Below are 16,994 nucleotides of genomic sequence, written 5' to 3' on the forward strand. Positions count from 1 at the left end.
AGCGTACGGACAGAAACACTTTGTGGTTACAATCTGATTTTATTTTCAGAATTAAACTACTAACCTACACTGATCAATGATGTTAATGATCACATCTGGACTCACCGAGCCTTTCTGCAGTTCCTCACAGCTGGAATCAGTCTCAGTCGTCCCCGCTCTGATGTTTTGTACTTCTGCAGGTCCAACTCATCCAGAACCTCCTCTGACATCTGCAGCATGAAGGCCAGAGCTGAGCACTGGATCTCAGAGAGTTCCTTCTTTGATCTGTTCTCTGACTTCAGGAACTCTTGGATCTCCTGAAATAATGAGAGGTGGTTCATCTCCATCAGACAGTGGAAGATGTTGATGCTTCTGTCAGGAGAGATTTCATCACTGTTCATCCACTTCAGGTTGATGATGACTCTCTGGATGGTTCCTGGACTGTTCTCTGTCTGACCCAGCAGACCTACTAAGAGTCTCTGGTTTGACTCCAGACAGAGGCCATGAAGGAAGCGAACAAACAGGTCCAGGTGGCCATTTTTATTCAGAAGGGATTTCTCCATGGCTTGTTTAAGGAAATAATCCATAGAGTACTCGTTGTATTCTTTTCCCAAAAAGTCCCTCAGCACCTCTGTCTTCCATTTGGTGTGACAGTGGAACATGTAGACAGCAGCCAGAAACTCCTGAATGCTCAGATGAACAAAGCAGTAGACTGGTTTCTGGAAGATCACACACTCTCTTTTGAAGATCTCTGTACAAACTCCTGAGTACACCGAGGCTTCTGTCACATCCAGATCACACTGCTCCAGGTCTTCTTGGTAGAACATGATGTTTCCTTTCTCCAGATGTTCAAACGCCAGCCGCCCCAGCTTCAGAAGAACTTCCCTGTCAGCCTCCGTCATCTCCTTTGGACTTGTCTCATGTCCCTCGTGGTACTTGTTCTTCTTCCTCTTTGTCTGAACCAGCAGGAAGTGTGAGTACATGTCAGTCAGGGTCTTGGGCAGCTCTCCTCTCTGCTCTGTAGTCAACATGTGCTCCAGAACTGTAGCAGTGATCCAGCAGAAGATTGGGATACTACACATGATGTGGAGGCTCCTGGATGTCTTCACGTGGGAGATGATTCTGCTGGACAGCTCTTCATCACTGAATCTCCTCCTGAAGTACTCCTCCTTCTGGGCGTCAGTGAAGCCTCGTACTTCTGTTAGCCTGTCAACACATGTAGGAGGGATCTGATTGGCTGCTGCGGGTCGGGAAGTTATCCAGACGAGAGCCGAGGGAAGCAGATTCCCCTGGATGAGGTTTGTCAGCAGCTGGCTGACTGATGACTTCTGTGTGACATCACACAGCAGCTTCCTTTTGGTGAAATCCAATGAAAGTTTGCTTTCATCCAGGCCGTCAAAGATGAACAAAAGCTGACAGACAGCCAGCTTCTCTGCTGTGACCTTCTGTAATGTTGGATGGAAAACATGGAGCAGCTCCAGAAGACTGTACTGCTCATCTCTGATCAGGTTCAGCTCCCTGAATGAAAGCAGAACCACCACACTGACATGTTGGTTCTCCAAGCCCTCTGCCCAGTCCAGAGTGAACTTCTGCACTGAGAAGGTTTTTCCAACACCAGCCACGCCGTTGGTCAGAACCACTCTGATGGGTCTCTGTTGGTCAGGTAAGGCTTTAAAGATGTCCTGGCACCTGATTGGAGCGTCATGGAGGGCGTCCATCTTGGAAGCTGTCTCCAGCTGCCTCACCTCATGTTGGGTATGAACCTCTTCACTCTGTCCCTCTGTGATGTAGAGCTCAGTGTAGATCGTGTTGAGGAGGGTTCTACTTCCTGTTTCATCACTTCCTTCAGTCACACGTTCACATCTCCTCCTCAGACTGATCTTATGTTCATCTAAAACCTCCTGCAGACCAACATCTGCTGAAAGAAAGAAAAGCAATGAGACTAAAGAGAAAGAAAACTCTTCAATGTCTGAACAACACAAGAAGTCCAGTTTTCAGAAATGAGTCCATCAGCAGACAGATGTTCAGTCTTACTTTGTACACAGCTGCTCTGACTGGCTGTCTGCAGTCCAGCTCTGCTTCTGGATCTTTCTCCACACTGGGGACAGAAGGAATCTCCTGATGAAGCAGACTGGTCCCAGTATGAGGAGATGCACTGTGTGCAGAACCAGTGTCCACAGCTGGTTGAGACTGGATCCTTCAGGACAACCTGACACAAAGCACAGCAGAAAAACTGCTCCTCCTCACAAACACCACTCCTCTTCCTGTTCCTCTTCATCTGTCTGTGAACACATTTCTTTATCACTAAAAATATTTACTGTCAGTGAAAAACATCCAGATTCGACCAAACTGCAGTTCCTCACAGTTCCTTTGATTTCATCAACACTAATGAGCTGCTCTTCCTGTCTGCCTGTCTCATTAAACACTGAGTGATGAATACAAACTCAACACTTCCTGCAGACTTCCTGACTTCACAATAAAAGCATTCCATCAGAGAGACAGTTATGACTTTCACTGTTTTACAGCCGCGCTGTGCAGATTATCTGGGTCAGTTCACTCTGAAGCAGCTTAGAACTTACTTACTTACTTACTTACTCCAACTTACTTTCAAGTTGGAGAGCTCTCCTGGCTTGCTTAGTCTTTGCTCTGTACTGCAGTACTTGCACTGGTTTCACTGGACAAGTCAGCATGTGAATCTACAACTGATCTGACATTGTGGCACAAACACAGCAAACAAACACTACGAGCATCTTGTTTCATGTGCAGTGGCTTTGTTCTCATTCTGTTACTGAACACTGTGTGAAAAGCCTCTCATTGCCAGCATCCTTCCAGCCCCACGACAACAAGACCAACTCACATCTTCACAACACCAGGAATTTTTCCCCTTTTCTTTGGAGAAACTCAAACTTGCCCACAGTCCTGCTTCATCACTGCTCACTCCTACCTGTGTTGGTGCTGAGTGGACAGTCATAGCCTGCTGCTAGCATGAATGCTAAATGTACTGCTGTGGATGATCAGCAGAAAAAGATGTTGTCAGTTTGACTGTTTGCTGTATTTAAAGTGTTTTTCTCAGTTCATTTGTATTCAAAGTGCATTCGGGGCTTTAGCTGACAGCTCTTTGTGCTAACAAACTAAACTCTCTTAGTTTAAGCCAACAGACTTTACCAAACACAAAGCCTGCTGCTGCCTCCATGGGTTAGCTTGTGTGACTGGTGTTTACACCAATGAAATCTAAATCACACTAATGTGTCCTCCAAGGTGTTTGGTGGGAGCACTGAGTGAAACATAAGAGCTCTGGTAAAATAACAAACAGGGCTGTGAAACCAACTGAAGTGATAAAAATACTGTTTAAAGATAAAAAAACACTTTGATGTTCTCTCGTCACCTAACAAAGTCCAAACCCTGTGAACTATTTTAGCTTTAATAATTGTGGATTCAGGTATCCTGAACCCATCTGTGGACATTTGTAATTAAAAATTTTAAAACTCCATCAAAGACTCCTGATGTGGCTGTTTGGAGAAGGAAAAGAGGGACAAAGTGGAGCGTCGAGCTGAGGCTTCATTCACTGCAAACCTACAGTTATGTTTTCTTATTTCTGGTGTTTGTATGTTCACAGCTGAAATAAAGCTGCCTCTTTGACTTCATCCTGTTGTGTTTGGGTCCAATCCTGCCTGCCACACAGCACTACAGGACAAAGTCCAATATTTTTATCATTTTAATGAATCTTTGGTCATATTTATCCAGGAAAACACAAACATGTAAATGATACATCACAGTTCTCTGACCTTGTTGGTCCAGGTTCACCACTGAAGTTTGGAGGGTAATTTTTGGACCGGTCACTCCTCACAGACGGACAGCTGGATCCTGCAGACTGTGACCTCTGACCTCTGCAGACACAAACATGTTTTATTCAATGATCAATTCTCTGATAAAGTGATTGAAGCAGCTGTGATCACACAGACTGCAGATAATGCAGCTGTTTCCTGTCAGTAACAGTCCTCTTAGATTAGAGTTCAGCTTTTTACAGGAAAACAAATGTCCCTGAATGCAACAGTGAGACACAGTCTGCCTGTGTGGCTGTGATAGCTGCCGTTAGGAGCGCTCATGTGTTTGCAGTTAGACGAGGAGATGTTACCATCATGGACATGTTAACAAAACCTGCAGCATCACGTGGCACAAACACTTTGTGTTCCTGTCATCTGCAAGCAACAGGAAGTTCATTAATAAAGGCGGGATGGAGACGTGACTGTGATGGTTCTCCTTCATCCAGCTGTTACACACATCTGGGCTCACACAACGAGCCTTTGTCTAATACAGCAGCTGCTCTCTGAACACTTTTCTGAAGAGGAGCTGCACAAACCTTTGTTTGCTTTCTAGAGCAGCGTATCAAAGTCAAACTACCCACTGCTAGCAGCTGTTTCTATCATAGTTTAGGATCCAGATGTGTGAGGTCTAAATTTACACCTCTGATTAAAATACATAGTTAAAAAACAGCCAATTGAGTCCAAATGTGTCTTAAAACCAGATAAACTGACAGTTACAGCCTAGCCTGTGTGTCCTTGGAGACACTGCTCTGCTACAGAGATGCATTTTAGAAACCAGGAAACATCAAATCACAAAAAAACAGGACACAGAGCTGGGTGGAGGTCCAGGCTGGTTCCTGTGAATAATGATGGAGCAGTGATGTGAGTGCTGAGCTGTGACATGGAGAAGAGTCATGGACAGTTAGAGAAGGTCATCTCACCTCTGAGCTTTGGTCTGGCTCTCATGTTCCCCACACAGAGTGGTTTTAGAGGGAGGGACTCCCTCCTCTCTGTCCTCACACTGATCCATGCTGCTCAATTCACATCAGCTCACACACACTTTCTACCTTCACCTGCAGAGGAAACACAAATCATTCATGTGCACATCAACTGAGAGCTGCAGAGGTCGTGTCTGATGTGTTGGACTAACATCCATCTGAGACGCAGCTTTCATCAGTTCACTACAAAAAGTGTCACAGAGCCGAGTTCAGCCTCCAAATCCTCCATTACTGTAGTCCTACAAAGCAGCAGGTCAAACATGGCTGCAGAGAGCAGCTTTATGTCAGTAACAATGTCTAGGACCGAGCTGACTGCTTACAGAGTTCATACTCTAACTGCTAGCTGCTCTGCTAGCTAAGCTAACTCAGCAACAGTGACTCTGACAGCAGTTACTGTGGAACAGCGGCCGAGCTCAGGACACATTCAGTGTGTTTAGTCTGAGTCCTGGACTCTGATTCAATGGATTCAATCCAGCTCAGAGTTTCATGTGTTCATCAGAATAAAATACATGTACTAATATAACAGAAGTAATACTCTGAATGCAGGACTGTAATGGAGGATAAATAAGGTTTTTACAGCCTGAAAGACACATTCAGTTCATATATTCGTAGACAGTGAAGCAGTTTTTAATACTGCAGATGTTTCCTTCACCTGTGTGTGTGTGAGCCACACCTTCATGTGCTGCTTTAGAAATATGTGGTCTGACTGCTCAGACTGAGTCTAGGAGGAAAGTTCACACGCTGGAGAATGTTTTGTTCCTAACTTTGTCAGAGTTCGGCTCCAAAGACAAAGAAGACGGAGCTCACGGTCTGTAGATGGTCCTCAGTGTGTGTGTGAAGCCAAGAAAGCACACAGGAGTGTGTTTATGTCAGCAAATCAGTGTGTGTGAAGAGTCTGAGGGAGTGTGTGAATGAGACTAAACACTGAAACCAACAGTCCAAGAAAAGCGTCTGGATTTCTTTAAGTTTAACTTAAAGAAATCCAGACGCCTGAACTCGACGCACGGACACTCTTTTTAACGTACATAGCGTACTTTGAAATGGAACAGTATTTGGTCTGTGAGTGATATGACGTATCACAAGTGTGCATATATTAAGAGACAATAACACACATGCAATGGAAATCAGCTTGTTATCTTTCATCAGTGTTAAAATAGTGTGATTTTAACACACTTAAACCCTGAAGTTGGGGAATAACTCAGGGAAGTTCCACGACAACAGAGTGATTCTTGTGAAAAGGAAAAAGTGATTAAAGCTTAAAGTAGTTTTTAGAATAATGAATTAGGAGTGCTCTTGTACAGATTGATCAAAACAAGTGATTACTATAGAAAGAAAATAAAAACAATTCAATAATGTGGTGATGGTTAAATATGTATTGTCACGGCAACTTCTTGAGATATGACTCAGTATGCAAATTAGTTGAATGACTGGGGACAGGAAAAGAAAAAGAAGAACTTAAGTTTCCTGTCTGACTGGATGAGTGAGGCTTGCACTGAAAGAGACACTGTGACTGTGTGAGAAGAAAGGCTTGGTAACAGACAGGATAATTAAATAAAGTGGTCAGGTCTGTGACTAAGTGCAGTAGTCCAGATTTAGAAAAGAAATTCAGAAGTGTGGTTTAAATTGGGATTCTGGGTAAAAAAGGGGGTGTAGGAAATAGATTTAGGACATTTCACATTTCACAGGTGCTGTCTTAGAGCTTGATTTATTTGTTGTGGATAGAAGTAATTATGACGGAATAATAAGGAAGCATTGAAAACATACAACCCGTTGAGGGGACAGATAGGGTTGGGCAATTGAAAGGTTTCATTTTGTTTAGCATAATCACTTATGTTATATTTTAGCTTTTTAACATGCAAGTAAACTTAATGGGATAAATTAGGAATTATGTCGTGTTTCTTAGGAAACACGAAAAGGGGGAGAACTTCAAGTAATTAAGATATTCTTAGTGCTTATTTTCTGATTATATTGTTTTATGTACTTTAATAATGAAGGTTTGTAAAGCAAGGCCACTTTTGACCCACAAACTAAGTGCTCAGCAAGACTGAAAAACAGGAAGTTAGTATAGAAATATACAAGCATATTAATAAATACAGGAAGCCAGACAAAAAAGACGAAATACCATATAAGTACATAAGTATATAAGTACCATATAAGAAGTGTTTGTATCGAAACTGTGTGATGTGTAAAGTACCAAAATAACACCTGTATGAGACACATTTTATGATTCTAATGTTAGAGATTCTGCAACTGCCGTTGGGCTGTGCAGGGCTCTCTCTCTTCCGGAAGATGATTGAATAAAGAATTATAAATGTTTTGACCACTATGAGTCGGGTTTTCTCTGTTCTATCATGGGAATAAAAGAATCGGGTTTAATACGGCACAGCAGAGGAGCACTTTCTCTAACACACTGATTCAGTTCCACTGACACAAGGACACACACAGGAAGGCACACACACACAAGCCTTTATAAGAAACAACACAATCATCTGCGCTTGACTTGTCAATCCAAGTCCTTAGCCCATGAGCCCGCGGTATCAGACCACAGATATTCCCTTACTTTGAAAAAATAAAGCCAGTTTTCAGAACAGACCTGATGTTTATGCTACAGCCTGTTTACCAATATAATCAATATCAGATATCAGAGCAACAGAAACCTCGGTGATCAGGACGCTGGGACTGAGAACAGGAAGTGGCTCAAACGTCACAGTTTCATAACGTCACCCTGAACTCCAATCACGGAGTTTCTGTCGCCATTGTAGTTTTTAAAGTCCCGTGATAAAGGCGGGTCTTTCTGTGAATCCGCACGCTCATTAGCTAATAACTTGAGATTGACACATCATTATCCAATGAGCGTGCGGGAACTTCCGACATAAAGTTGTTTCCTTTGAAAAACCAAAGTCTGATTATTTTTGCCTCCACTGACAGAGCCTGTTGTTCCCGCCACAGAGACACAGTAATGTCAGAGCGGTGTTAACACTCACCCTGCCTCAGCACAGCTCTCACTCTCCTCCTGCTCTCTCACACTAAACGGAGGCTCAGCTAAACTCACTTCCTCTCTACTTACAGGAAACCAGAGCTCAGAGGAGCCGACCGGCCTCACATTTCACCCACAGACACGAACAGCGTGGAATTATTTTATGTCATAAGAAGAAACATATTCATGTTAACACTCACCTGCCTCAGCTCCACCTTCCTCCTCCTGCTGCTCTGAACGGAGGCTCAATACTTTCACTTTCACTAGTGCTCCCTAAACACAGAGGATGCTGGGACTTGTAGTTCTTTCCTTCCGGTGCGGTCTTCCTCTTTGTTTGTTTGTGTTTGTGTTCAAGTTATTTCGATCATGTAAACATCAACAGAACACGTGAAGCCACATTGCTGGTTGTTATTGCTGGTGTTTTCTTAAGTTGCAGTCCGTTTGGCCTCTCAGGGCCACCGTAGATATTTAGGCCAAAAATAAATACATAACATCATTTCAATCAGTTTAAAGGTTTATTTGCAAGACACAAAAACAGAAAAGATCAAAAGTTACATATGTATTATGCATGAAACAGGAATTCAAACGTGGCTCAGATGTGTGTCACAAGTTAATCTGGCTGTAGGCTATGGCACTTTACCACAGGTGGCGCTAATTGACTTGACTCCATTTGAGTGCACACAAAGTAAACTGCACACTTTAGTTGTGAAGCGAAAACGCTGAAATCGCAGTAATAACACGTACGAGGGAAACGATAACGAAGACAAGATGCTCCTGATCGTTACTCTTGCTGTCCTGTGAACAGCATCGGCGTGGTGTTAATTGTTTGCTTTTGTTTTGGCGATCGCCCCGTGAATGAGAATATGACCAGGTAAACCCGCAACATTTTTAAATAGTTTGTCGTTCAACAGCAACAAGACTGACTGAGTGTGTTTGAGGAAACCTCACAAATGTCACAGATGAAATATTTGGTGTTTATTTGCTGGTTTGTCGGTAGCAGCTCCTTCAAAGTAAGTCTACCACACATCTGTTTGACCAACGCCAGTTGATTTGGATCACCGGTCCAAACAATTTGAATGATTGTTTTGTTACCTTTGTGTTGAGTTTGACTGATATTTGCTGGATAGCAAATGTTTTAAAGCTATGAAACCTTTATCTGTACAAAGCAGTTAAACTGTTTAGATAATTTTTTTCTTTCTTCTTTTGTACGTAATTAGCAGCAGGTGTGTTGTTGTTCAGAAGGAGCAAACAGTTTGTGACCGCTGCGCTGTTATGTTAAATTGTGTTGGAATAAAGAATCTAAAGGACAAGATATGGTTTCAGTTATTGAACTAAGTTTAATAAGTTTATTCATACCAGTGACCAAGCATTAACCTGCCAACAAACAGCTCAGTGGCTTTAAATTTAGGCTTAGCCTTGACAGTATCTATAACACCATTAAAATGCAGTAATGGCCACACAAAAAATAAAACGTGACCATATTCAGTTTAAGCCATTTTATGTGGTTTAGTTTATACACTTGAATCACAGTAGATGATAGCTTTCTGTTTTTAAATGTCTCCATTTATTGCAAACACTATAGTTACTGTTCTGCCTTTTATAAGGTAAACTGGATATTATGGTTATAAACGGCCCAAGAGCTCCCTCTAGTGGCTGCTTTGTAATATGGGTTTGACTACTTTGGGAATAATTTGTACATTTGAAAGTTTTATCTTGTTAGCTTGCAGTAAGAGTGTAACAAGATAGTTTACAATGTTAGTTAGCTAATACAGTATTTTGTACTTTCAGTTTTACAATGGTCAAAGAGAAGGCAATGGTCAGAGGTCATTCTTCAATAAATCAGCGCAAAAAGTTATTGGAGCATCGTTTTTTGGTGACACTAAGAGACTCAGGGCGAGGACAGCAAAGTAAAAAGACATTAGCGCAGTGGGCACAACCACGAGGAGCTATTTTCAGCGCATCAGTTATGAGTCTATGGTCAGGAAAGCAATATCAACTGGCTCTTCCAGAAGAGGAAGAAACACCAGACCAAAGAAAAACAGAACAAGTGCACAACGCAGAGAATATGGAGAACAAGGATAATGCAAGCAACGCAGACACACAGGCTGAGTCTAGACGCTCGCATACATCCAAGCATTCGTCCATAAGTTCTGCAGCAAAAGCAGAGATTGCACACGCACAGCTGGCGTATTCAGAAAGAGAAGCAGCTATAATGAAACCAAAAACTGAACTTGAGGCTAATTTACATGTTTTGAGTTGTCAAAAGGCTGTTGCAGTTGCAGAAGCAGAGGTTGCAGTTTATGAAGAAGAGGAGGGACCCTCAGATAGTGAACTGAACTGCCCTATCCATTGGTGGGACCACCCGCCAGTCCAAAACAACGCACAGCAAAGTATGTACAAAAAAACTCAGACATTTGCCTTGAAGGATTCAAATTAAAAGTAGATCCACTAGCCTGTCACAAAACTGCATGTGAACAATACGAAATGGCCATGAATGCAGATATACACAATCAGGGCTCACACAGTGCTCAAAAGGCTAATGTTAAAGTGGAACTCCAAACACAACAGATAGAGAGACTGGGTTCCCCCAAACCTTATCTGTACAACACTCTTCAAACATCAACAGAGACACAGGGGGTCCAGGATATTACAAGGTACCTGACAATAAGGGAAATGTAACGTACTGGACATTTGCAGTGTGATGACCACCCAGAAAACTACTGGCCATTCAAAGTGCTATTAAAGACGTGTATGTTACAGCTCAAGAGAAGCTAAATAAGATTATAATATTTATTTTATTTTCACTTACTAAACACAGGACAGACATCACTGGGGAAAAGAAAGAGGGAAAGAAAAACACCGGGGAAGAGGGACGGCGATAAAGGGCAAAAAACAAAAACAAACAAAACAAACAGACAAAAAATCCACATATCAATCACCTGGATCACCTGTTGAGAAAGAAAAAAGAGAAAACAAGCAAAAAAAAGAGAGCAATATAATAAACAATATCATCGCAATGATCTATGTGAATATAACTGTAAATACTAAATATTGAATATTATTGTGCAGCACGTAAGATCGTCAGTGCATAGTGTGCTTTGAGGTAGCAGCCAAAATGCAAGGCAAGTTTATTTATATCGCACAATTCAACAACAAGGTGATCCCAAGTTCTTTACAGAGACATTAAAAAACAAAAACAGATAAAAAAAAAAAAAAAAGCATGATTTAAACATGACGTGCTGGTGAGCTCCGCCGGCAGCCAGCTGTGCCAGAGTGACCGAGCCCCATGCTGAGAGGCCAAAGGCACCCCACCCCCGAAGGAGCCCGAGCAAGCCCCAGGCTCCAGGCCCCGACAAGCAGCCACCAGGAGTGAGCCGCTGCGTACCTGGATGCCCTTCCCTGGACTCAAAGAACCACCAATGCACCGATGTCTGAGGGTGTCTGCCACTGGCAGGCGGAGTGGTGGGGGGAGATAGGCCTCCATAGCTTGGAGGGCCTGAGATGTCCCCAGAGAGGTGGCGTCTGATACCCGACCTGACATATGGACACAGACAAACATGCACACACAGATACAAACATCCATTCCCACCCTCATGCTCTCATATGCAATTACTCAGCAGCAGGTAAGCGCAGAGCCCCTCCTGATAGCCCTCAATGTCTACGTGGATTTAAAATTGAGAGGTGGGCAACGGCACAAGGGGTGAGGTCGTACACCCTGATGGTCTTCTGGATGCCGTGTAGCGTGCCCACCCCCAAGGTCCTATATGTATGTGTTATGAGAGTGTGAGTAATGTGAATGTCTAAGTTGTGGGATAAAACTGAGGCACAGGCAGCCAGAAGGGGACAGAGGGGGGGATGCCTCCCCTGCACCCTGGTGACACACCTTTACCCCAAGGCCCTGCATGTGTCAGTGATTGTGATGGAGCGGGAAGAGGGAGGCAGCTGGAGATGGGGAGGGAAGGAAGGGAGGGGCAAGGGGGCCCAGGCCCATCTAGACCGGGGCCCAGTTCAGCAGTGCCGCCCGGCCCCACAGAGCCCAGGACGGCCCACCCGATCCCACCACAGAGAAAACTGCACCCACCTCGTCATCCACTTATCCTCCAGACTACACAAGACATAGACACCCAGGCTGAGTTCTTCCTCCACCTCTCCTGTATCTCCCCCACCTGCAGAGTGAGAGAGGAGACTTCCTGCAAGATGTAACAGCCTCCCCCAAGAGTCTTCCATACAAACGTTAGACATGCAAACACTTAACACAGCAACACTGAAAGCATTTGAGTGTAAATTTCATTCAAATCATACTTTCTACACAATTACAATAATGGAAAAAAGTCTAAATATTAAAACACTACAACCGCCGAAGAAACAAATGAAACCAATCACAATCAACATCAAAATATGATCATAGAAAAATAGAAGAAGAAGATGACAGCTCCAGCACCCCCCACGACCCTGAAAATGATATGTGGAAGCGAACGGATGGGTGGAAAAATAGAAGAGACATATCATACAATTCATATACGTTCATGTGAAATCTTTGGGTTCAAAAAACCCAATAACCTTGAATCCTTCTTTTAAATTACATTTAAATTTCAGCTGGTAGCAAAGAAATGAATCAGAAATTAACCACAATTAATCTGCAGCTTCATCAATGTGATGCTGAGTTTCTGACTGAAATTCAGTCTGAACATGTCTGACTCTGTTAAACAGTCAGAGTGTTTCTCTAACAGCAGGAGCCTCTTTACACTCAACTTCACACAGACGAGCTGAGGAATGATCGAGCAAACTTCTTCTTCTGTCATTTTTAACAGCAGCTTGCATCCAAAGATGTTGCACTACTGCCATCTCCTGGCTTTTACTCTTACTTCTCTTCCAGATCCTCAGATCCTCTTGATGACATCAGTATTTCTCAAAAATGAAAAACCACTCCTTTCACCTCATCATGACTTAACTGATTAACCACTTTTTCAAACGTAAGGTTCATTTCACAACCAGTTCCCACCCTCAACACTCTCATTTGACTTCTATACTTCCTGCAACTATTAACCACATGTTCAACCGTCTCCATAGCATTACACCATCACATAACCCAGTCGGATGTTTCCCCATCATAAAAAGAGAACCATTCAGAAAGCAATGACCTGTTTGTATTCTCCTGCTGCCTATTTAACCCACTACTCCTCTTAACTTCTATTGTGTTTTGTACCCCATGTCTCCCTTTTGTTCCATTATCCCACTGCATTCTCCAGAAGTTCTTACTTTGTGTCCAAACTATTCTTTTCCCTCAGATTTCAACAATGGTATCTGCACATCTATGTCTACTTTTTTAACAGCTGCTTTAGCCAACCTATCTGCTCTTTCATTACCCACTATACCTCGGTTGAGGGGGTCAGACCAGCACAGTCTCTTTCAGCACACATGGATATTTCATCAGTCTCATAGACACTGAGAACAATTTGTGTATGAGACTAAAGAAACAGTCCACACATAATTGAACAAAAGGCCTCTAAAGTTTCCGCATGACTGTTTAATTACAGCAAAAACCATAATTATAATTATCTTGATTGATATTGTAATCTCAGTTTTCAACACAATTGTTCATTAACTTAAACAATATGGAACGCCAGGACTGCCATAATGAATTAATTAAATACAACATTAAATAATTAATTAAATGTGGCAATAATTAATTAAAATGGGAAATAATTAATTAATTAAATAGTTATGACACATGTAATTAATTAATTATTGACACATTTAATTAATTATTTATGTATTTCACATTTTAATTAATTATTGACACATTTAATTAATTATTGACACATTTAATTAATTATTTATTGACACATTTAATTAATTATTTATGTATTTCACATTTTAATTAATTATTGACACATTTAATTAATTATTTAATGATATATTTATTTATTTCATTTTGGCAGTCCTGGCGCCTGGCTCTCATCATGAAATAATTTTATCTGTCAACCTCACCCATCAAACTCAGGGGGCGGGGTTAACGCTGATCGACTCAAAACCATTGCTTTGGCCTGGTGGCCATTGTTTTTAGCATACAACAACCAGCATGTGGAAACTAACAGAACTGAACTTTGAAAAACCCTGTTTGTGTGTGTCACCAAATACAGTTTTAATATTTTTTTAGCCGAGAATGTAGTGGTTTAATCTTCATGTGTCTGGTCGGTTTCTCAAGGTACAGCCTCTTTGCAAAAGTGCTTCGATGATTTCGGAGATGTCTGCCCAGTCTCACGGCAAAGCGGGGATAGACCCGCTCGCCTCGCAAGCAATCGAGCTGTTATTACCACCGACAAAGCTCAGGCCCCGGTACACAGCTGTAATAATCCCCGCTGACACGGACTTCTTTTACTGAGGTTATATTTATCAGGGTTTTATTTCCTGATGTTCGTCATACATGTTTCAGTATAATTCTGAATTATAACTAACATTAAAAACATGTTTAAGGAGGAGAGAGAGCAAATAAATTCGATTAACAGCTGATCTTTGGGTTTTTGTTCAGTAATCAGCGTGACCTGTGTATAAACGCATAAAAGAGATAACGTTGGTGTTTCCGTCATGTAGTAACTGCTTTAACTGTACAAAGGTTGTTCGAAACTATGACACACATACAGACTTCATGATGTTCGGCTAATATTTTTATTGTGAATATTAATCATGAGGGTAAATGGACCTGTACACCACAGAGCGAGGTCAGCATGTCCACGATATCTTCAGCTCTATGAGTTAACAGAGTTTCCCAGCTGACTAATCTAACTGTCATCTACGAATAATTCACGGGTCATATCAATATGATTTTACAGAAAAGCATCCTTAATACTGCCAACTATTCCAGAGACGTGAAAATCTACAGCATAAAGAACACAAAAATATAGCAGTCTAACGCAACACTGTAACGGAGATGAACCGTCAGTTTGTCGCAGATCAAAGTGGAATGAAAGCGATTGGTTGAACAGGTGTGATCTGTGTTTTCTGCATTTTCATCAGCGTAAGAGACTCAGCAGCAGATTAGAATAACAGTTATACGTTTAATAAATTACCAAATGAACGCAAGAAACGAGCAAACCTGTTCCGACAATTTGAGTTTGTGTTCCCTCAGCTGCAGACTGCTAAAATGTTTGAGAGGAAGATTAGATATAAAGCAATCGTCAAACATAGACTCAGTCTGCGTTCACATTTGATATGAGGCCAGGACGGATAATGGCTGTGTCCTGTTTTAAGATCATACATGTAAAATTGTTGTCTGACCTCCGTCGATCCAGCCGCTCAGAGTTAACTGAAGTTAACCTGGATAAATTATAGTTAAGGAGTATCACAGATAACACCCACGTGAGCTGTGTGACTGTTCACTACTACACTGAAATCAGTAGCTATTACTGAAATACACGTGCTATTTCATAAACTATGATATAAATACTAAAGTCCTACTAACATGTTTAGTTTTAAAGGACACCTTTCTGCCTTTCGTCTCATTCATGAGCAGTTTTCTTCTAACATCCAGAAGTCTGCACCATGTGTTTCATAGTTTGTAACAAACCTTTGACAGTTAAACATAACATGACCGAAAAAGCAAAAAAATAAATAAATGAATAAAAAGAGAGAGAGAGAAAAAAATCACACAAATTATATGTTAACCTCATTTATTTTTAGTTAAGTAAACTCTAAAAAATCTAACAGATCGCTGGTGCTTAGAAAACCTATTAAAAAACAGATGATATAATATTTCTGTCCAGGTTGCAGTCTGCATGATGAACATGTAGTTGGAAACTCTGCTCCCCTCGGTGGAAATGCGCCTTCTCTTTCCTCTTTGTATAAAAACATTTTAAAAGTCAGTTTAATCTCAAGATTCACTGTTAAATCCAAAACACACCAGATAAAGAAAAGCGAATAGTTCAGTCTAACACATGTGCCAGTGAACCATTAAACGTCTGTAAAACGGTGCAGTTATGAAACGTAACTTTAACCTCAGCCAAAACGATTTGCTCAGTTGTAAATAAAACAGCGAAGTAAACGTGACCCGACAGACAGAACCTGAGTGAATTAAGTCCAGCGTTTAACCACTGAGAGCTAAAACTCAGGTGAGGTTTCAAAGCTGTGTGCCGGTGATTGGACATCAGCCGCTGATAAAGTGCTCTGTTGGGAAACAAGCTCCAGCAGCTCTGCGCTCGGGAAAAACTATATTTACTTATCTTGTGCAGAAAAATGTGCTGACGTTGCGTAATATCGAGCACCGGCTGCCCAGTTAAACTGTGACTATCACCAGGTAACGTGGGCGTGTTTCTTGAATTAGCAGCAGGTGTTAAACAGCTGACAGGTGAGGAGGAGGATGCATGCAGGTAAACTGAGGGCCTGTTGAGCTGATCGCTGGTTTCGTGAGAAAAATGTCAGCTCGTTCTTTATGTTACAGAAGCACAGAGACACAAGACCAGGCGGAAAGAGACGATCGTTCGGTGAAAATGAGAATCTGCGAATGCAACATGTGGAACACGGAGAGTGGAATATGTAAACAAACCGGTTAACGTAACCCCCTCGGTGCACTCTGCATGCTGACTGTTAGCAGAGCTACTGAAATCTCTGAAAACATCTGAGCACCTTTGCAAACATGTTCTATGTTGACAACCGGACCAGACATGTGAAGATTACAGCGCGACATTCGCGGCTAAAACACTGTTAAAAGTGTAGTTGGTGACAGAAAAACGGGGTATTTTAAAACTACACCACCAACATTGCTGCCTGTGATTTGAAATGCATTCTGGGATACCTGGCTGCCCCAAGTCTACACAAGCAATCGATTATCTAGGATCGATCTGTTTTGACTTACTTTGCACGGCAACCAATCAAATGTTAGAGAAGCTGCATGGGCAGCGTTAACCCCGCCCCCTGCGTTTGATGGGTGAGGTTGACAGATAAAATTATTTCATGGTGAGAGCCAGGCGCCAGGACTGCCAAAATGAAATAAATAAATATATCATTAAATAATTAATTAAATGTGTCAATAATTAATTAAAATGTGAAATACATAAATAATTAATTAAATGTGTCAATAAATAATTAATTAAATGTGTCAATAATTAATTAAATGTGTCAATAATTAATTAAAATGTGAAATACATAAATAATTAATTAAATGTGTCAATAATTAATTAATTACATGTGTCATAACTATTTATTTAATTAATTATTTCCCATTTTAATTAATTATTGACA

The 16,994-nt window shown here is 41.6% G+C and overlaps 2 protein-coding genes across 2 annotated transcripts in view; both read right to left on the bottom strand.

The window, feature by feature from the left end:
* Nucleotides 1-1,897, bottom strand: part of LOC148105867 (NACHT, LRR and PYD domains-containing protein 12-like) — a 79,740-nt gene extending 77,843 nt beyond the window's left edge. Inside the window, exon 1 of the mRNA XM_087830828.1 lies at nt 106-1,897. Within this exon, the coding sequence (XP_087686954.1) occupies nt 106-1,697 (1,592 nt within the window). The 5' untranslated portion in view covers nt 1,698-1,897. The remainder of the gene's footprint in view (nt 1-105) is intronic.
* Nucleotides 1-16,994, bottom strand: part of LOC148105865 (protein NLRC3-like) — a 232,103-nt gene that overhangs the window by 129,403 nt on the left and 85,706 nt on the right. The window lies entirely within an intron of this gene.

This window comes from Neolamprologus brichardi, chromosome 3 (genome assembly GCF_056152115.1).
Source record: "Neolamprologus brichardi isolate AB-2024 chromosome 3, ASM5615211v1, whole genome shotgun sequence".
In the NCBI taxonomy this organism is placed as follows: domain Eukaryota; kingdom Metazoa; phylum Chordata; class Actinopteri; order Cichliformes; family Cichlidae; genus Neolamprologus; species Neolamprologus brichardi.